The 21,174-nt window shown below is 46.2% G+C and overlaps 1 protein-coding gene across 7 annotated transcripts in view; it reads left to right on the top strand.

Annotated features, from left to right (window-relative positions):
- Positions 1-21,174, top strand: part of UBR3 (ubiquitin protein ligase E3 component n-recognin 3) — a 2,077,978-nt gene that overhangs the window by 204,876 nt on the left and 1,851,928 nt on the right. For all 7 annotated transcript variants that reach the window (XM_085645338.1, XM_085645337.1, XM_085645336.1 and 4 more), the window contains exon 2: positions 18,574-18,713. In XM_085645338.1, coding sequence (XP_085501464.1) covers positions 18,574-18,713 — 140 coding nt within the window. The remainder of the gene's footprint in view (positions 1-18,573; positions 18,714-21,174) is intronic.

Genomic DNA, 21,174 nt, shown 5'->3' with positions numbered 1-21,174 from the left:
TACTGACAAGCATGCAACACTCTCCCAAGTGTGCCCAAATCAGTCTATGCCTTCGCAGTTGTGGCATGTGCTGTAAGTGAGCCCTAGTGATCTGAGCCTCTGAAGAGGCTTTTGGTATGGCGCTGCCCAAGTGAACTACTAGACCACTGAGAGTGAAGCTGCGGTCTCAAGTTACTTGATCACTCTGTGCCGGATCGACTACGCGGCTGCAATCTGCCCTTGTGACTTGGCTGCAAGCTTGTTTTGCGCCAAACACGTGCAGCTGAGGGAATACAGGCATGAACTGAAGTGTGAATACTGTCGCACAAAGCCCGCTATGCCCCCGTCCACCTGAAACCGGCACCAAGCAGGCATTGCAGAGTAGCCTGACCACTATCCCCATGTAAAATGAAGACTGTAGGTGCAGACTGATAACTGGGAAACCTTCTCAGGCGTGACCCCATCATCCCAGTCCTGACAGCCTTGCACTGACTCCTACAGGCTAGAAGAATCTTATCTAAAGCTCCCTGTATGGTTAAGCGGGTGATCCACCAGCAGGACCCACTTTTCTTCAGTTAAAATGGCTGCTCTGTTACCAAATGATGATCGCCAGATAGAGATTGGCACCATTGCCGACCACCTCCCCTTTGTATAACCTCCCAAAAAAAAGAAAGATAGGGAAAACACTCCATGACGTGGGTGATCGGACTTGAAAACTTTGGAACACGTTCCCGAACAACCTAAAGATAATGAGCCACCACTTTGGGTTCAGAAAGCCCATAAAAACGTGGCTATTACCAGAAAAAAACTACCTCACATGCTCCTTTTGTTGCATCCACTCCGTCGCGGCCGCCATGACTCGGGTGGGGGGGAGGAGTTAATGGGGTGTTAATTTTAATTATATATTTTTAAAAACGTACCTTAGCTGCCCGATCCAGTTCCGCGCAGCCTACATGGAGAAAATGGGAGAGTGTGCATGGCTGGTTTGGTCGACCCTGGGGCCAGCCAAACAGCGCCCACCACATTGGGCTACCCACTCCTCCCCGACCCGCCCACCGGCCTGCCCCCAACCAGGCAACCAAACCGTTCTGCTTTCTCGCAGTGCGAGAAGCAGTAACATAAAATGGTATACCATTTTATGTTACTGCTTCTCGCACTGCGAGAGGGCAAGTGTGGCGATACTCCTCCGCCCACGTGGAATAGCCGCCGCTGCTTCTTTCTCCATTGCACCAGAAAAAGTGCTACATACTGGGCCATCAGTGGAAGTATTCTAACACTCTAACCACTCCAACTGCCAGCAATTGCAGCAGGATCACCACAGCTCAGTGCTTTGTCAGTCTGACAGAGTTACAGCAGCTAAACCCCTACTTAAAATTTCAACACAGAGAAGACACACCTTCACCGTACAGAAACACAGCTTCACTGATATATCTCAATAATCTGGAGGCATACGCCTTTAAGAGCAGATGCTTTGTAATTACGGGTTTTTCGATCACTGCAGTGTAGGAAATAAACAAAATAGACACATTACATACAACATAAAGTTGACCTGGATGCAGCAGAAAATATTTGTTTTTACTTTAGATTAGGTTGATCCCCCACCCCCCATTATGCATGTTTCAAGTGCTTTTATTCGATTTGCACATAGACCATGAGGGCACACTAGTAGATACGATATGATTGTGCCTCGGAACCTGGTCTTTTTGTGATGAAGTGATGGAAACATTATGCTAGTTACAGGGAAAACATATCATATTGGATGCTTCTTTGTGTGTTTTGGCACTACATCAAATGTGCTTTTGTTACATTTGTGTCAAAAGTTGTTGACACTGAAGGCCGTTTTTTGTGCATTGAGACAGTGGATTTTTTAAGCATTGGAAGTCTGTTAGGAAATCATTTTTTAAAATATAAATGCAAGCCAGCAGAAATGGAAAAGCATCTCTGCAGTTGGTTGGCAATCTAGGTAGATATGATGAAATCCCCAAACAACTGCATATTAACAGCTAATTTGCGTTCCTCATTCATACAAAAACAAAACAGTATTTGCCGCGCCTCAAGCACTAATGAAAATAAAAGCTTGCTCAACTTCCTAATTCAGGCTGTTGCAAAAGCAGAGATATTTAGAGCTAGGCACCTCTAAGACAATAAGGCCGCATCAGCTCCCATCTAAAGCTTTTGATAAGTATGGAACCATGCTTAATTTGAGCCAGTTGTTGCAGGTGTGGCCCACAGCATTGTTTTTGCGGAACTGGGCTTATTTTTAGGCTTCAGATTTTGCCATAGAAGAGCGAGAAAAGCAGCAAAGAGGAAACGGGGAGTAAGCGAAAGAGAGAAAAACAGTGTCAAAGTGTGAAGAAAGGGATAGAAAAGAACCTACGAGAATAAGATGAAGAGACTGCGAGATTTTGTTGTTGGAAGAGATGAGTTGGAATCCAGACTATATAGACTTGGTATTTGGCAACCCCAGCATTTGACAGTGCTGCCGGTAGCCTTCTGATAATGAATTGGGCCCGGCATTTTCCTTTTATTTATTAAACAATTTAAGCACTGGTATGGAGAAGTTGAATAGATGCAATTTAAATGAAAATATCTGTATATACAGACTGAAAAAGTGGTCATCTTAGAACTTGTCTCACTGAAAAATCATTTAGTCTACCTTATTGAGAAGTAGAATGTTAGCAAACCGCTCCACACATCTGCTAAAGGACAGAGGTTGCTGAACTGTAACAGTGTAGCATCCCACAATAAAGTCTGTTCTTTTGGTCAACTTCTCTGGTTCCATGCAACTGCTACCCATCTGCTATGTTGAAAATAGCATTCAATCTACACCTCTCTTCCTCCGCTAGCATTTGAAGGCAGTACATTGTGCATCAACTTATTGTGAGGCTTTGCAGACTCTTTGTCACCCCGAAGGCTTCTCTTTGCACCCAACAGTCTTCTAATCACCTCTATCAGATTCCCTCTCTCTCAGTATGTTGAGGCTTGGCCCCAAGAGGCTTCAGCTTACTTCCAGTTAGATTTACTTGAACACCAATAGCCTCCTTTGCCCATGGTGTAGCACAGCCTTGTTTCCTCTCTTGAAAGCTATAGGCAGCGTTCATGAAACTGTTGCAAGCACCACATCACAGCAACAGAAACACTTCGGCAGGCACAGCGTTCCTGGTTACCTGCATAGACTCCTTGCTAGAGTAAAGTAGCAACATTCAGGTAGATGTACACGAGTACGCTTTGCTTTGAAGATAAATAGATTTCTAGATGGATAACAGTGAATGATGGTGATGTTTTTACTAAGTGATTCCAAGTAACCTAAAATAGACAACAAGAGAGAAGGTAAAAAGATCAGTTATTCAATGTAAGCCATGTACAATTGTATGTTATGTATGCCCCCACCACCCCAATAGTCTGCTCCTTCTTTCAATTGGTGAGTGGAGGTAGAAGAGTGATGTGGGAGCCTTCTAGAACATGACCTTTTCTTTCCATCCCTAAAGCATAAGAAATACTTGTCCTCCTGCCACCTACATCCTCCACTAACTGATTTTAATGTCTCTTCCCCCCCCCCCCCCCCCCTGCTCAAATTTGAAAAAAGCCTGGTATCCAGCCACTTAACCGCACCACCATCCACAAAGCTGCGGTTTTTGAGAAGCTCAGCATGTTTTACCCTGTCGGCGCCTTACCGTGTTTACCAACCTCCCTTGAGTCTGTATAGAGGCAAGAGAGGTGGGAGAATGCAAGTGAGACTACTGGGTCCATCCTGCCAATTGGTTTGGATCTCTGAGGCCCCGGGTGAAGCAGGGATTCACTTAGGAAGCAAGCATTTCCCCATATGACATAGCAACAGTGGACACTCTCCCCCCCCCCCCCCCCCCCCCCCCCACTGTTTGTACCATCATAGCATTGACTAGCTGGATTTCAGAACTATTTTTTTACGCTAATGTCTCTCAATGAGAGCGATATGTAACAACATGGATGGTGCATACTGTAAGGTTTCTATCCACAAAATGAACAGTTATTGTTTTTATCCGAAAGTGAATAACTTTTTATCTCCATTTATATTTTCTTTTTGAGACATTGCTAAGCTGTGAACAAATAGGACTGATCGGTCCCTTTTTCTGGATTATTGATGACTTTATCCATAGGTGACATTTTGTTTTTCTTTTTTATTCCTTATTCATTTTGTCGGAACAAAAATAATTCTACTTTGACATGTATATTGCAAATGTGTGTTTAAATAAAAAGATGTTAAATTAACATTATCCATTCCTTTCTCACTAGGAGGAGGCATTCCTAAACTGCAGCTCTATGCCTTCTTTACTTTCTACAGAAAGGTGATGGCTGAATGCTTCAGTTATTGTTTAGCCACTTGTAATTACTCTTGGCTGTGTTGAAGTTCCTATTTTATCCCCCTACTATGACACTCCAGTCTAGGATTACCATCATACAACTCATGCTTGGTCCTGCTTCATTAGGAAAAGTTAGTCCGAACCGCCAGGCCAGGTTACTTCTGAACGGAAAACAAACAACCCCTGACCAGTTACAACCTATTCAGGCCTCGTTAGTGAGGTGCAGCCTCATTCCTATGACACAGTGAGCCCAGGAGCCGTATCTGGACATACCCATCGCCTTAGGACAACGCATGGAGGTAAATAAAAAGGTGGTTGGTGGCCTAGTAGTTTAGGCTCTGCTATTTCTGTTGGAGGTGGACTAAGGTTGATTTGAATACTGATGGTCACAGTCTAGAGTGACACAGTGAGTGATCACCATCAGCTGAGATTTAATTCAAGTATCCCATTACTTTTTTGTTTGTGTCTTTGCATTTTACACCACCATAGCTCATTAAATCATTGCTCACTCTGACAGGACATCAGATAATAGCAAAATACCTTAACATCCATATGCACTGCAATGCTTTTAACTGGGTGCTGATAACTTGTTATGTAATTCTTTATCCGGGATAATTGCCACATCCAACCCTTTTGATTTGTCAAATGCAGTAAGATTAGACTCGCTGTATAAATGGTTCTTGAATTCAGTGACACTTTTCTCTCCCGTGAAAGGGATTGGTGGGTTAAGTGGCATGTGGTCATCCAATATCACCCCAAGTTGCCACCTACAATCACCGTCTGAACATTTGAACTTGAATTCTGTGGTTTTTGGTCAGTGCTTCAAATTTGATTTCAAGAGCAGGGCCATATGTGCGATAATTTATCACGAAAGTGAGATGTGGATTGTTAGTACAGTATGTTTGTATTTCAGAAGGTTTATTTTATTGAGGCACTCCTTTTCTTTCGGTGTTGACTGGCCAGTGAGTGTGGCATATTGTCATGGTGCAAAGTGGAGCCACAGTCTGTGGAATATCCCTTATAAAATCCGCTGTACTATTGGGGATAAATGCAGAGCATTTGTTTATAAGCAGATTTAAGATACACCTACCAGCGAGTTGGACACTACTGCACTAAAAAGCAATGATACACTTTTTAAACTTTCTGCCATGCACCCTCCCTCTCTTCCCACCCGCTTGGTGTTGCTTGGCCTCCACCCCATCCCTCGTTGTTGTCGTTGGGCACCCCCACCTACCTGCCATTACAAAAAAAAAAATACCTCCAATGACATGGGAACCGTTTACCTTTTCATAACGCTCTCCGTGTTGCACTCCCTCCTGCCCTACTGCCAGTAATAAAAAATAGATAGAGCTATGACAACGCCAATACTTTTTCTTGGTAAACTTTCAGCCATGCTGCATAACGGCCACGCTGGTGTACAACATGGCTATAAACATTGACTAAGCCAGTACCTCACGTAGGCGAGACCAGCTGCCTTTTCTGATTTGGCCAGAATCACAGGATGTTGAGCCAAGGCTGGGATCAGAACCTGGTTCCTTAGTTCCAAAGTAGACAGCTGTAGCCGCTAAGCAAAATATAAAACATTTTATCAAATCAAATTTTATTTGATTCAGACCTCAACTGAGGTCAACAAATACAAGATAATTAAATATACACTTTTAAGATTAAATTAAAAACTCATATATAATATTCTACTGTATTTCTCTCTTTTAGACGACAAACTGTATATCATAAGATCTGTAAATGACGAATGTTATATTATAGAAAATGCAATAAAAATATTCCAAAAAAACGCAAACTCGTATATAAACAGAATGGGTTAAGATTCATGAATCGATGTACATACGTTTTTAACTAATCAAACTCCATGCTTTTAGTACAGTTCTAAGAAACTCTTTAAAAACTTAAACAGATTGTGGCAAACAAATTCATTGGGAGGGGATTTGCACAGTGTAATTAGGTCTTGAGTTAAAATGAAATTGTATTTAAAACATATATAAAACGTTGTCGTGCCTCTACCAAGCTCTGATTTGGACACTTGTTATCGAATAAGACGTGTAAAAGACTGAGTATGCCCTATCAAAAACTAAACCTGCGCACTAAATTAAACAAGCCTTGTGCTGAGGGGTCCTTGAATTTTAAAAATGTCAGTGTTTGATTAAGCACTCCACAAGAGTGCATGTTTTCCAGCTGTCTCACTAGTGTGTTTCTCTTCATCCCCAAGTGCTTCTTGGTGCGCTTTTGTCCATATTTTTCTCTCCCACCCACTCCTGTTGCACACGCCCATCAACCTTTACTCCCCCTTGCATTGCCCTTTCTCCCAGTTAGTTTGCGTCTTTCCCATCGTTCCCTGTATTGCTGTGTTATGCCTTCCCATCGGTTTTACTTCTCCCACTTTCTGTTGCTTAACTCCATCCCATTCCTCTGCCATTCCCCCTGCCCTCTGTATTGCTACCACAATCACCCTGCCCTCCAGGTCCATGTTGTTGTCTCTAACCAATGTTTCTCCCGTTGCGCTCAACTCCCAGAGAGGTTGGGATGTTTGGATTTGCTTTGCCTGGGAGTAAATTGCCTGCATGACTTTTGGATCACCTGTGCATTTTAATCTGTTGAAAGACATATTGTTAGTTTACAGTGGGTTTTGATCTGTCCATTGCATGCCATTGATTGAGTTCATTGTTGTGCAAATTTTTCAGACTCCTTATTTCATTGTGCCTAGACACTCCACAAAAGTGCAAGTTTTCCTACTTTCTAGCTAGTGTTCTTCTCGTCCACTGTTTGCTCTATGTGTTGCTCAGTCTTGCCTGTGTGTTTCTTTCCTTCCGCTCCTATTGTCGTCTCACCTGTTTACTTTTTAACCCCTCTTCCACCTGCTGTCTCTCCCTGTTGGATTGTTCATCTCCCCATATCCACTGTGTTGCTTCCCCCATACTCGTGCCCCCATGTTGCTTTTTCAACCCCATCCTCTCTGATTCAACCCTGCTCTCTGTATGGCTTCAGCCACACCTGCCCTACCCACTCCCTACCCACGTTCTATGTTGCTGTCTTACACATGCGCTGGACTCCCAGAGAATCTGAGGATATTTGGTCCTGCTTTGTCAGGAAGCAATTGACCTGTACAACATTTGGATCAACTTCACCGGGGTTCAAATATTGCACCTCCACTTCTAAAGGAGCATGGTGGCACAGAGAGCTCTAGGACCCCAATCATGGCCTGGGGTGTCATAGTGGAGGAATTCAGGTAGTTGGATTTTTTTCACTGAAGTGCTCGATTCCCCCTTCTGACGGGTAACACCGGCTCTTCCCCTACCCTCTAAGAGATGAAGCAGAGTGAGTGCGCCAGAGGAGCAAATCATTTGTTTTCTGATCCACACGTTTAGATTTGACTGCAGGAACTCCACAATTCTAACATCACAACTTTTAGTTCTCACGAGACCGCTTTTGGCTGACTGCAGGCAACAGGCTATTGGGGACCACAGTTCTTTAAGCGGAATGAAAAAGGTGTTTTGTTTGGGTGCGGGGGGCGAGGGTCTCCGAAGGGGACATCGCTTAAGCAATTAAGGGGATGGCTTAAACATGTAATCATCAATCTTGTAATTTACATAGCTTTCTGCCTGACTTGCATTTAGGTGTCTATCTCAGTTTTCTGCTATTACATCCAGACATATCACACAAAAAACATAAGCCTAAAACAAGTCAGACCTGTTGGCTTTGTGAACGTTTGCTAGCTTTTTGATATAAATGAAAAGCAACAGTGATTTTGTTGTAAGTAATAAGAATTAGTAACTACAAACGATACATATGTGATCATCACTATGTGCACGCTGGAGTGAGGCTATGGGTTGGATCAACATGTAATCAAACGCGACCCATTATGAACACTCACCCAAGCCAGAGCTCACCTGGACATCGAAATGCGACTCAGCACACATGTACCAGAAAAGCATTGACAAATCCAATAACTCAGCCCTTTAGTGCCAGGCCTCTTTGGTTTTTGCCAATACTTACGACAGCCAATTTTAGTTACAATGCACAATTGCCTTAAAGCAAATAATTGTCAAATGTTGGCACATTCCAAGTCTTCACTTACGTAAAATATGTAATGTATATACAGTAAAATATTGCTAAAATCTTTGGCAAAGCCAGTAAATCACAAAGGCGAGAATGCTTATTTTAATTTTGGAAGGTGCCATATCTACCTTTTAATGTTAGAAACATTTTAAAGCTAAAAATATGAAATTGGTGCTAATGATTTATAAGGAAAGGTCTCATCTGCTCCTCTTGGCTCTTTTATTTTGGCGTCTTTTATGTCCCTTCTGAAATCTACTTACCACTGCTCAACGCCTATTTGAACCCGCTACTACGTGTTTTGTCATATAGCCAGCCACAGGGCCCTGAGTTGAAATTAGTCATCTATTCCAATGGGCACTGTGACACTGATCTGCCTAAATGACACTACAGAACCAGACAACCTAGAGCTTCACTAAGAAAAATGGCACATGCACATTGACCAGTTGACTGATGGACTAACGTCACGCTTAGCATTTCTTTTTTAAATTCCTATCTTCATGTATTACGTAAACATTTACAAATAAAACAAAAATACATCAACTAGTGAGGTATTTGATTGCTTATGCTTTCAAACGCAATGTTGCGCATAGACAATGAAACTGCCCTACATAGAATATGTTGCCTTACATATTACCCAAATAATTTAGAGCGCCAAAACGACTCCATACTTGCTTACATATCTTGCTTGTCCCATTATGCGTCCATACAGAACTTCCCGTTTCCTCACCTTCATCATGTTAGAATGCTGTTGTTCGAAAGCAGGTAGTATGGATTCCATCCAAAACTGAGATTTATTCTATAAGCGGCCGACATTGAAGATGCACTTACAGACCGTGAACTGCAAAACAGCTTCAATGCAGTAGAGCAGTTTATACTGCAGTTCAGATGTTTGTAAATCGGCAGCCAGAAATCCATCAATCTTGGACAATTCCACACCATGCATAGCATTATTGTCCTTTATGTGAACCTGTTGGCCCCAGTTATAAAACTATAGTGGCAAATAATTTAACCCACAGGTTAAACCATAATGAGGACCCTCCACATACCCAAATATTTAAGGTGAATTTGGTGCGCGTGTTCTTTTCAAACCATACTAAAATTGTGTGTTAAATATTGGTTTCACTGTTCTACCTTTTGATTATACTAAAATATGCATAATATACTTATAAATAGGGGCTATCTGATAGAGACTTTTAGCCGTAGATTGCTTACCTTTGAATTTTCGCCAGGCGTGTGACTTGGGCCAGAATTTCTGGGTGAGCACTACTCATGCATGCCAATTGGTAGTGTCATTCGCTCTGCATGGCCTCGTGGGCCCCAGAAGTGATGTGTTCAGTGCCTATATAGGCACCGCCCCAGCACGCTGACATCAGTTCTTTTCTTTCTGCACCAAACTTTTTTGACTTTTCGTTGAGATTTGTTCTGAGACTTATCACGTGGTGTGTCCGGTATGTCCAACTAGGAAAGCTGGTTTAAAGCCATGTGGCACCTGTCACTGGCAAATGTCGGTGCCCAACCCACACTCTGTATGTCACTTTTGCCTGGAGTGCGATCACTATGCAAAGACCTGCGCCCATTGCCACGCCATGCACCTGAAGGCCTTGAGGGAGTGGTCCTTCAAGCTCCTTGCCACGCAATGCCGCAACTGGTCTCGATTGAGAGGAAGAATCCAAGAATGGTCATGGAGCCACTCCAGTCGCTCGTTTTCACAGTCAGTCGTCTGGGAAGTTGGGTAAGTCCTACAAGAGAAAGCAGAGTATGAAGTCAAAGAGTTCTTCGACTTTGCCTCGTCCGTAAAGTCTTCCGACGAGATGAGGGAGTGTAGGAATTCTAGGCCTAGCTCTGCGGTAGAGCTTGCATCTGAGCCGTCTGTGTGCCGACCCTCGCCCAACTACAGGAGTTCTGTTAGGGCATGACCTCTTGTTTGGGTGGCCCATCTCCGCTCGTGCGCCTTTTGGCCCTCGTGGGCTTGGTAGAGGCCCCTGCTGGTCCACTGCGGGCAGGTTTACCCACCGCGTCAGTCGGACTCCTTGGATCCTGAGTGGCACAGGTCATACCACCTGAACCTTCCCCCAACACCCGTTCCAATACTGACGCCCCAGGTGCTGCCATCCCCATTGTCAACCCCGACACTGAGCAGGAGGGGCGGTGTCTGGGGGGACCCTAATTTCCTCACACAGCACCCCACCCTGGAGAGCTTGGTAGTCCTAAGTCTCCAGTTCCAGAGTAAATCCTTGCGCCTTCACCACTTCACTGGATAGGGAATCCAAGAAGCTGGGTACTTTTGGGAAGAGGATATTCTCTTCTGCCTGTCTGGCACCGTGATCAGTGAACACCACATGCCTTTTGGGCCGATACTGCCATACAATGTAGGACTTGGTTGGGACTTGGTTGCGCAGGTGCTGCCTATGATCTCGGCCCAAACTATAATTCGTCAAGCCATTAATGATGGGAGGGACGCAGCTAAGTTCAATATTCGATGTAGTCTGGACACGACCGACTCACTGGCTTTCTGGGATTTCATCGTCAATGGCTCTTCAGTGCCACGCCTGGTTGAAAACCACTGGCTTTTCAGGGAATGGCCAGACCTCACAGGTAGATATGCCCTTCAACGGCTTCAGTCTCTTCAAAGACAAAGCAAACTCAGCGCTAGAGCACTTCAAGGACATCAGGACTACAGCCAGGTCCCTGGGCCTTTTCATGCCCCATCGCCAACCCCACTCCTCCTTTCGTGGCCTCAGATGGGGTTTCCAGCTGCGTCTCTACTCTCTGTCACCACAGCTTTCAGGCTTCCTCACCCTTGCGAGGCAGAGGATGCAGTACCCACAGACTTCATGGGTCAGGTAGCCAGAGGTCAAACCAGTCTACCACTCCTCCGGCAGCCCCAGCTCCTTTAGTTTGTCCTCTGACCATCAGAGGCATCCAGTGGGAGGCAGGATATGCCATCACCTGCACCACTAAAGGTCGATAATATCCGACTGCTGGATTCTCCAGATTGTTCAAAGGGGCTACTCCCTCCCCTTTCTGAATACCCCTCCACCCATGCCACCTACTTACGACAGGATGATGAAGAATTACATATCCTTACTCCCCCAGGAGGTGGCCCTCTTTTGCCAAGGAAGCCATAGAGAGGGTGCCAGTGGCAGAAGTAGGATGTGGTTGTTATTCCTGCTACTTCCTGGTACCTAAAACGGATGGAGGCCTTTGTCCTGTCCTAGATCTACTCCCTCTCAATTTCTTAAAGAAGCAGAAATTCAAAGGCTCACACTCGCCCAAGTCCTGTCTGCCCTGCACCCGGGAGCCTGGATGGTAGCATTGAACTTGCAGGACACATTTCCACATCCCTGTCCTGCCTCCCCACTGGGGTTACCTGCAGTTCATAATGGGTCACAAGCACTTTCAGTTTGTGTTGCTCCACTTTGAGCTTTCCTGCGCCCCACAGGTGTTCACCAACCTGATGGTGGTGGTTACAGGTTATGTCCAGGTATCGGGGTGCCAGTCTTCGCCTATCTCGACCACAGGCTGTTGAAGATGAGACCATCCTAGGCAGTCGTCTCCCATTTCAGGACTACAGCGGACCACCTGCACTCTCTGGAATTCACTATCAGCGTGCCAAAGTCACACTTGACCCCTTCTCATTGGCTCCCTTTCATCTGAACCGTTCTGGATACTGTGCAGTTTCAGGCTAATCCTCCCGAGCAGCGAGTCCAGGCTCTCCACCTCTGGACATGGCTGGAACGTCAGGGCATTTCCTTGGTGGTTCAATGCCTGGTGAGCCCTCTGAACACCAGGGCAGACTAATGAGACTGTCAATGAATAGCGTATCACAAGTGGCATCTCCATCTGGAGGTTGCAAGGTCTCTTCCAAGAGCGGGGAGAGCCTTGGTTAGATTTGTTTGCCACTGCAGATAATGTGCAATGTCAGCAGGTCTGTGAGCTAGAGTTTCCAAGACAGCTGTCACTCGGAGACACTTTTTGTCCTGTGAGGAGCTTAAGCCTCCTGTATGCCTTTCTACTAAAACCACTCCTGCCCAGAGTTCTCAAGACGATCTGGAACGACCGGGCTCAAGTCATTTTTGTGGCTCTGGATTGGGCACTTATTGTCTGATATCCTGAGATATTGAGCATGTGCCTCAGTCCTCCGATCAGGCTGTCTCTTCGGGAGGATGTTCTGTTGCAGCAGCAGGGGAGGGTCCTATACCCGAACCTGACAACGCAGCACCTTCATGTGTGCATATTGAGCAGTGAAAGTTGACAGCCTTCCACCTTCCACCCGAAGTCTGTAATGCCATTTTGACAGCCAGGCGTCCCACCACCAAGACAATATACATCTGCCATAATGGCAAGTTTGTGGCATGGTGTGCAGAAAAACAGGTTGACACCATATCAATCAATCAATCAATCAATCAGGGAATTGCAAGCACGATACTCACCCGTGAGGGTCTCAAGGTGCTGAGGGGGGAGGGTCCGCAGATCTGTTTAGCCGAAGAGCCAGGTCTTGAGAGTCTTCCTGAAGGTGTTCAGGGAGGGGGCGCATCTGATGTCTACCGATAGCTCGTTCCAGGTCTTGGCTGCAATGTGAGAGAATGATCTTCCGCCTGCTCTGGCTCTGTGGATGCGCGGGGTTTCGGCCAGTGCATGGTCGGAAGATCGGAGGTTTCTCTTGGGTACGTGAAAGTTGATTCTATTGTTGAGGTATTTGGGTCCGTTGTTGTGTAGGCATTTGTAGGCTTCAGTGAGGATTTTGAAAGTGACTCTTTTCTCCACGGGGAGCCAGTGGAGACTTCGTAGGTGTTGACTGATGTGTTTGTGTCGGTGGATGCCGAGGACGAGTCTGGCGGCGGTGTTCTGTATTGTCTGGAGTTTGAGGAGTAGGGAATTGTTGATGCCGGCGTAGAGTGCGTTTCCTGGTGATGAGTGCGTGGGTGACTGTCTTCCTTGACTAAGGGGGGATCCACTTGAAGGTCTTTCGGAGGATGTGGAGGGTGTTGAAGCAGCTGGAGGTGACGGCGTTGACCTGTTGGTTCATGGTGAGTGATGAGTAGAGTACGATGCCGAGGTCTGAGGGGGTAGGTGGGCTTCCGAGGGCAGTCGGCCACTAGGTGCTGTCTCATGCAAAAGGGGTGGTACCGAGGACAAGGACTTCTGTCTTCTCGGCGTTGAGCTTCAGGCAGCTGTTGGTCATCCAGACTGCGACATCTTGCATTACTTTCTGGAAGCTGAGTTTGGCAGTGGTGGGGTCTTTGGTGAGGGAGAGGATGAGCTGGGTGTCGTCGGCATAGGATACGATGTTGAGGCCGTGTTGTTGGACGATGGCTGCGAGGGGGGCCATGTAGATGTTGCAGAGGGTCGGGCTCAGTGATGACCCCTTTGAGACTCCACAGGTGTTTTTCGTGGGATTGGAGAGGAAGGGTGGCAGTCTGATCCTCTGGCTTCTTCCGGATAGGAATGATCGGATCTAGTCCAGGGCTGTTCCTTGTATGCCTGCTTTGTGTAGTCTGGCGACTAGTGTGCGGTGGGAGACGGTGTTGAAGGCCGCTGATAGGTCGAGTAGGATGAGGGCTGCGGAGTGGTCTTGGTCCAGGAGGGTGCGGATGTCATCTGTGGCGGTGAGTAGGGTGGTCTCTGTGCTGTGGTTGCTTCGGAATCCGGATTGGGACTGGTCAAGGACGGCGTTCTCTTCAATGAATCGTGTCAGTTTCCTGTTGACTGTTTTCTATGCAACTTTGGCTGCGAAGGGGAGGAGTAAGATGGGCCAATAGTTCTTGAGGTCGGTGGGGTCAGCTGTGGGCTTCTTGAGCAGAGGTCTGACTTCTGCGCGCTTCCAGTCGTCTGGGAAGGTGCCTGTTTTGAAGGTGGTGTTGATGGTGCATTGTAGTTCGGGTGCGATGGCAGCTGCGGCTCTGTGGTAGATCTGAGGGGGGGCAGGGCGGGCCCACAATTGGATGCTTTTGATGGTCGAGGCGGTGTCTTCGGCCGTGATCGGTGTCAAGTTGAAGATGGTGGTTCTGGCTGGTGTTTCTGGGGGGCCGTCTGTGGCGCCTGGTGGATGGCCGATGAAGTTGTCGTAGAGGTTTTTGATCTTGAGGTGGAAATGAGTTCCACGCTTGTCGCAGAGGTCTTGGGATGGGGTGATGTCTGTGGCTTCGCTGTGTGGGTTGGTGAATTTTTGAATGACACTGAAAAGTTCCTTGGAGTTGGTGGAGTTGGCCAGGATTTTGTCGTGGATGAAGTTCCTCTTGGTGGCTCTGATCTGGTTGTAGTAGTCCGCCATGGCGTCCTTGTAGGTGGTGTGGTTTTCGGTTGTCTTGGTGTTTCTCCAGTTCTTCTCCAGGCGTCTGCAGGTGCGCCCGGCTTCTTGGAGAGCGGTGGTGAACCAGGTGGCTTTCATGGGGCGTTGTCTGTCGGGGTTGCCTAGCGGGGCGAGCTAGTCTGCGCAGTCGGAGATCCAGGTATGGAGTTCTCTGGCCCCGTTGTTTGCGTTGGGTGCCCAGGTGTGGTTGTCTCGGGTGAGGGTGGAGTTAAGTTGCTCGGCGGTAACCTTGCTCCAGTTCCTTCGTGGTGGGCGTGGGGCTGGTTTGGGTGCCTTGGGTTTGTTGATGGCGAAGTGTACGCAATGGTGGTCGGTCCATGGCGGCTGCGTTGTGTGGCTGAATTGGATGCGGTTTCCTGCTGCGAAGATTGGGTCGAGGGTGTGTCCTGCTCTGTGGGTCGGTGTGTTGACGAGTTGTTCAAGTCAGATGCTGGTGAGGTTGTCACGAAGGATAGTGGAATTTGGGTCGCTGGGGTTGTCGAGGTGGAAGTTCAGGTTTCCAATGAGTATGTAGTTTGTTGAGGCGATGGCGTGGGGTGCGATGAAGTCTGTGATGGTGGTGGCGAAGGGTGTTCGGGGGCCGGGGGGTCTGTAGACAAGGGTTCCTCGGAGTTTGGCTTTAGGGGTAGTCCGTATCTGGAAGTGCAGGTGTTCGGCGGAAGGGAAGGTTTCACTGGATTTGGTGAGGCGGAGGGTGCTCTTGTGGGCAATGGTGAGGCCTTCTCCTAGGTGGTTGGGGCGGTCTTTCCTCTGGATCTTGTATCCAACTGGGATGGCGGTGCTGATGTCGGGGGCAGAGGATGTGTTGGTCCAGGTCTCTGTGAAGAAGGTGATGTCGGGCGATAGAGAGTAGAGTAGGTTCCAGATTTCCATGGTGTTTGTTTACGGAGCGTACGTTGAGGAGGATGCATTTTAGGGTGTCGCCGGTGCTGGCATCAGCAGTGTTGGAGGCCAGGGTGGCGGTGTGGGTCTGGTGACAGTGGAGGCAGGAGAACTGGCCGTGGGTTGTGTTCGGCGAGGCCTGTTGACATTCTCTAAGTCTTCCAGGGTTGAGTGCGAGGAGAGTGGTGGTGTCGTAGCGATGGGTTGTGGGAGGTCCAGGGTTCCTGGCGCTGGCTGCGGTCGGGTCGTGGACAGGCGCAGATGGGCTTGCCTTTGGCGAGCCTTCGGCGGGCCGGTGGCGCGCCCTCTGTGCTCGTCCGCTGCGTGACCGCACAGCGGCCACCATTAAGTAGGGGAGGTGGGAGGGAGGAGAGACTGGGAGGCGGGAGCGGGGGAATTCAGGGGGGGAGGGGCCACAGGGGCAGCAGCGGTGAAAGGAACATGCAGGCACGAGAAAATAAAAACAGTGCTGGAATTGGAGCAAAACACAGTTGGGCACAATAGCAGTGGTACACCAGGGAAAAATTAAGAAAAAAAACGGCTGAGAAAGGTTACGGTGGTTGCAGGCAGTCTGGTCCCAGTTGGAGCGGGCAGCAGGCGCAGGAGCGGACAGCAACCTCGAACCTCCCAAGGAGGAGGTCAGGGTCTGGAGGCAAGAGACGGCACAGCAGAGCTGCGGAGAGAGAGTGGACCTAGACCGAGGTCGTAGGTCTTACCTCTTCACAGGTTCTCTTGTTATTCATACCCTGGCCCAGCAGGGCTCTGCTATGGGCACCTTAAGAAGCTAAATTCCTGCCACCTCGGCATTTCTGTGGTTGCCAAATCAGCCATCCCTGTTCAAGTCCCCTAATATAGATAGGTTTTTGAAAGGTCTCCAACACATGTTCCCACCTTCACGTTTCATTATACCTCAGTAGGACCTCAACCTTGTTCTTATCTATCTGATTTGCGTACCCTTTTGAGCCGCTACATAACTGTACTATCAGACTACTTACCATCAAAACAGCCTTTCTTGTGACAATAACATCCCCAAGATGGTTAACAACTTGCATGCACTATCGGCGCACCCTCCTTATGTTTCATTCTACCTGGACAAGCTCTTCCTTTGCACTTGAGCATCCTTGCCAATGGTGGTGATCCTGTTCCATTTAGGCCAGTCTATCACCCTGCCTACCTTTTACTCGCTGCCTCATCCCTCTAAAGAAGAGGAACAACTACACCGACTGTACCCAAAAAGTGCATTGTTGTTCTACCTTGACTGCACAAAATAATTCTGGGTGGACGACCAACTCCTCGTTGGGTATGGCGAGCCCAGAAAGGGAAGACGGTGCAGAAACTAACCATCTCATGATGGATTGTGCTCCGTTTCAAAATCTGCTACGCATAGGCCAAGCAGTAACCTCCTGAGGGCTTTCATGCTTATTCCGCCAGAGCTATGGCTATATAATCTCTCTAAGGTATAACCGAAGGTAATTAACTTGCTCTTAAGCCACCTCTCTTCACCCATTGGTCTGTTTTTGTCATTCACATTTTGCTTCCGCCCACTACAGCATATAGCATATAGCATGGGGCAGTGGGTCAGCCTTCTTAAGCCACTGGTTAACTTCACTTCGAGTGAATGCATATAATGAGCATACCTGCACATAAGCTAGTTCCCTTCAGTGCCAGTGTTTTTGTTTTTACTTTAGAATTATTTTAGCGTTGCCAATGTGTTTTGAGCCTTATGTGATAGCCGGACGCTTCTGATGCACATTCCATCTTTATCAGATCCCAACTCCCGCCAATGCTGTTGTAAATTCCTTTTGGAGCGTTTTGCTTTTCTAACTGCTCCTGTTTCACAGCATACCAGATTGTGTCCATTTGAAATTGTTCTGTATTAAGTTATGCACTTTATACTTTTTGTCTCCTTCTTTCTTTTCCAATTTCTTTCCATCCTTTTTTTCTTTTTCTTACCTTATTTAATTCTTGCCTTCTTAATTTCTTTTTCTTTTTTTCTTTCTCTTTGCTTTCCTTTTCCCTTCTCTTTTTTTTCTTGTTGGTCTTCTTTGTTTCTTCTTTCCATTTCCGTTCTCTTTTTCTTTCCTCGTCTTTCTTTCATTCTCCTTGTGTTCTCTCTCTCTCTCTCTCTCACTCTCTCTCTCTCTCTCACTCTCTCACTCTCTCACTCTCTCTCTCACACTCTCTCTCACACTCTCTCTCACTCTCTCTCTCACTCTCTCTCTCACTCTCTCCCTCTCTCCCTCTCTCCCTCTCCCCCTCCCAGACTGACTGACTTTTTAAGTAGTTCCCTTCAGTGCAGTGGAGTTCCCAAACAAGAACGTTTTGCATAAAACAAAACAAGAATTGACAGAAGACTGGAGGCCAGTGCCTGACCTATTGGCTTTGCCAGTGCTTGTTGTATTTTGATATTGCATATATCTGCAGTGCTGCCATTGCAGATTTCCGGTGCGTTCCATCAAAAATAAAGAAATTTTGAAAACACCTCTTAAGCGTTCATAGAAAGGTAATTTCTTAATAGCAGGCATCTTCAACCCCTTCGTTTAGCGTTTTCAAGTATCTACGGCCTACTTGAAATCTTTGTTAAATAACACATTTTCTTTATTGCTTGCAAATTTTAAGCTGTTAGAAAAGAGGCGTGTTGCAACTGCCACGCTTCTAATTGTAAATAGGTGTAAGATAAAGTCGAGTGGAAAGTAAATATGTAAAACCACCCCTTCCCAATACACACCCCGCCTCACTTCCCTGCCATTCTGACTTTGTATTCTGGCCTTAGTCAAATTGCATAGCGCCTTGAGACCCTTACGGGTCAGTAATGCGCCCTATAAATCCCGGATTGATTGACATACAACATAATGTTTTATGTTACATGCAACATAATGTTTTACGTAAGGCCCTGTATGTTCGATATGCTTTTTATGCAATAAAATATGTAATCTGTATAACGGCCTAACGTCAAACGTGTTTTTCTTTTTATTTGCCTTGTAACAGGTTTTGTAAAAGGCACCGGGTTAAATCAAGTTCAAGTGTTCCTTGTGTGCCCAAAGACCTATTGGTGATGTCGGAGTTGATTCTGCCTCAGTTTATATTTTGTCTAATTCAGTCCCTACGAGAAGGCTACAATGAACCAGGTATGTTGAACTTACATTGAACATTGCATAAGAAGTCAGTTTCATCAGAATTTTTGTGTAGCTTTCATGTTTTCAGGAAAATGACCTCCTCAAAGAGCAACCGTTTTTAAGGTTATGATTCTTACATAGATTTAGTTTTATTACAGTTACCTAGTGACTAGTACTTGTAAAGGAAGTTTCTCTCAGGATGGGGGTTACATACCTGCTAACTCACACGTTGCCACAGTGTAACGCACGATATCGGCTCCCATCACCCGGTCACCCGGTGAGGAGCCATATCACACAGTGGCAGGGTAAACGAGTTGACAAAAACTTCTGTAAGCAGTGGTTTTCCCGCTCGTTTTCGAGAGTCTTTGAACTGCCGACGTCCATTAAGGGGTGTGGAAACATCCCAGGAAAGCTGTACCAGCCTCGGTAAACTTTGTTTTTTGTTTTTTTTTGGGAGGAGGTGGCTCCGGGGGCTCAAAAGTGCCTCCGAGGTACTTCTTGGGCACGAGGCCCCGCCCCATTTAAGGCCCCACCCCTCCTCCCACCGTGAGATTGTTCTTCAAGTTGTCAGGTATGGTGTTATCCTTTCCCCCTTTTTATCGTATTCCTCTATTATACAGGGTGTTTCAAAATAGATGATCAATGAATCTTACATTTTGAGCCAAATGCGTGTATCACACTTTTTACATAAGTGTTAAAATGTTGAATATGCGAAATATATTTCTTTTATTGTGTTCAATTCTTTTAGCTTGCTTTTGTGACTCCTTGGGATCCTATGACCTACTACAAAGGCATTTGAATGATCTAGACTTTAAAAGTGACTGATTATACACCCCTGTTCTTGCCCCCACCCACCCCAGCTGTTCAGCCTTTTAAAATTGAATACATGTGAATGTTTAACTATTTGAAATTCGACTCTGTGGTTTGGGCTGGATGGGCAGCGATTGTTTTCAGTTCTAGAGCTATCTGGGGTGGGGTGGGGGGGGGGTCTGTGTATGGTGCTGGGTTGCCCATTTGAAGCTGGAAAGGAATGTCCTGCTTGTAAAATCCTGGTGACTCTGAAAAATGGGTATCCTCCCACTCCTACTGTTCTCCTTTGTTGGGAACACCGGTTCCTTTGTTGGGTTGGAAAACTAATTCTGGGTGGTGAAGAGATTCTCAGAGCCTTCATGAGAATTTGTACTCGTAATTTATGATGTAATATGAGAGAACTCCTGTGAATTTTTTCACCATTTGATACATTGAGTTGATCTATACTTATATTAAAACAGTTACTCGTTAAAAGAATATACAAACTGAAGGCACACTGTTAGAACAAACAGTACACATATTGCCATACAATAACAATCATATATATAAAAAATAAGTAGCTGTAAATGACATACAACATATGACACCCTTAGACTTTAAATGAATGGTGGGCTGGTGTACAGTATGGTGGGCACTTGAGCAGTCAGAGCAAAACATGTCAGATTGATTTGTAGGTGAGAAGTCCAGTGATGAAAATATTGTCCTTCATGACTTGAATTGAGGCGGGCACCATACCTGACTGGAACATTAACTTTGAAGACTAGTTTGAGCTGCAACTGTCCCCCCCTGAACTGTTTGATTTTGGTGTCACTGAGTACTGGACCCTTGATTACCCGATTAATTGGACATGTGCAATTTTAATATGAAAACCAGTTGTGTGATACCCTTGTTAACACATTTTGGGGATTTGAATCCCAGTTAACTTTTCTTCCTCCCCACCACCCACAAACAACTTTGTTCTTGTATTTCGATTTCGATTTCTTCCTTATTGGCATCTGTGTGGAAAACTCTTCATCTCAATATAAGATTACTGTTATTTGCTCTCAGTTTTCTTCAGTAAATTGAGCCATGTATGCATGATAACACTTTCTCACCTAAAGAAAATGTAATTTTGGTTACCCATATAGCTGAACCGCTCTGTAAGCTGTGGTCTTTTATAAGTGTATGGCTAATTCCTTTTGGTTTGCTCAACTCTTTGCTGCCATCAAAAGTGGCATCAAGTTTTGCTGTCTGGTGTGTGTATTTGTAGAGTGATCAACCCCCCCAAGAGAGTATCCTAGTACTTAAAGCAAGAGCTGTGTTGACCAAGACTGGGCTGAGCCTAGGTGAAGGACCAGGTTTTCTATTTCTTGTGAAAGTCAAGAACTGGGGAGGTGGCTCTGATGTGTAGGGGCAATTCGTTCAACAGTTAGGGAGCGAGATACGAGAAGGCACTACCGCCAGCTGTAGTCCTTCATATGCAGGGAATGTGTGCGAGTAGAGGTCTGGCTGAGCGGTGGTGTCTGGTAGATTTGGTCTTGGAAGTTGATGCAATTGTTGAGGTAGGAGGGGCCAATGTGTATGGCTAGGTTCCTAGCATGGTCAGTGGGTAGGAGTAGGTCCGAGTTCTGAGGGCCATCAATTTGCATCCCATGGGGAGCTTTTGTTTAAAAAAATCATTACC

This window comes from Triturus cristatus, chromosome 3_1 (genome assembly GCF_964204655.1).
Source record: "Triturus cristatus chromosome 3_1, aTriCri1.1, whole genome shotgun sequence".
NCBI lineage: Eukaryota > Metazoa > Chordata > Amphibia > Caudata > Salamandridae > Triturus > Triturus cristatus.
Note: the sequence above shows the minus strand (reverse complement) of the source record. Positions and strands in the feature narration are given on the sequence as shown.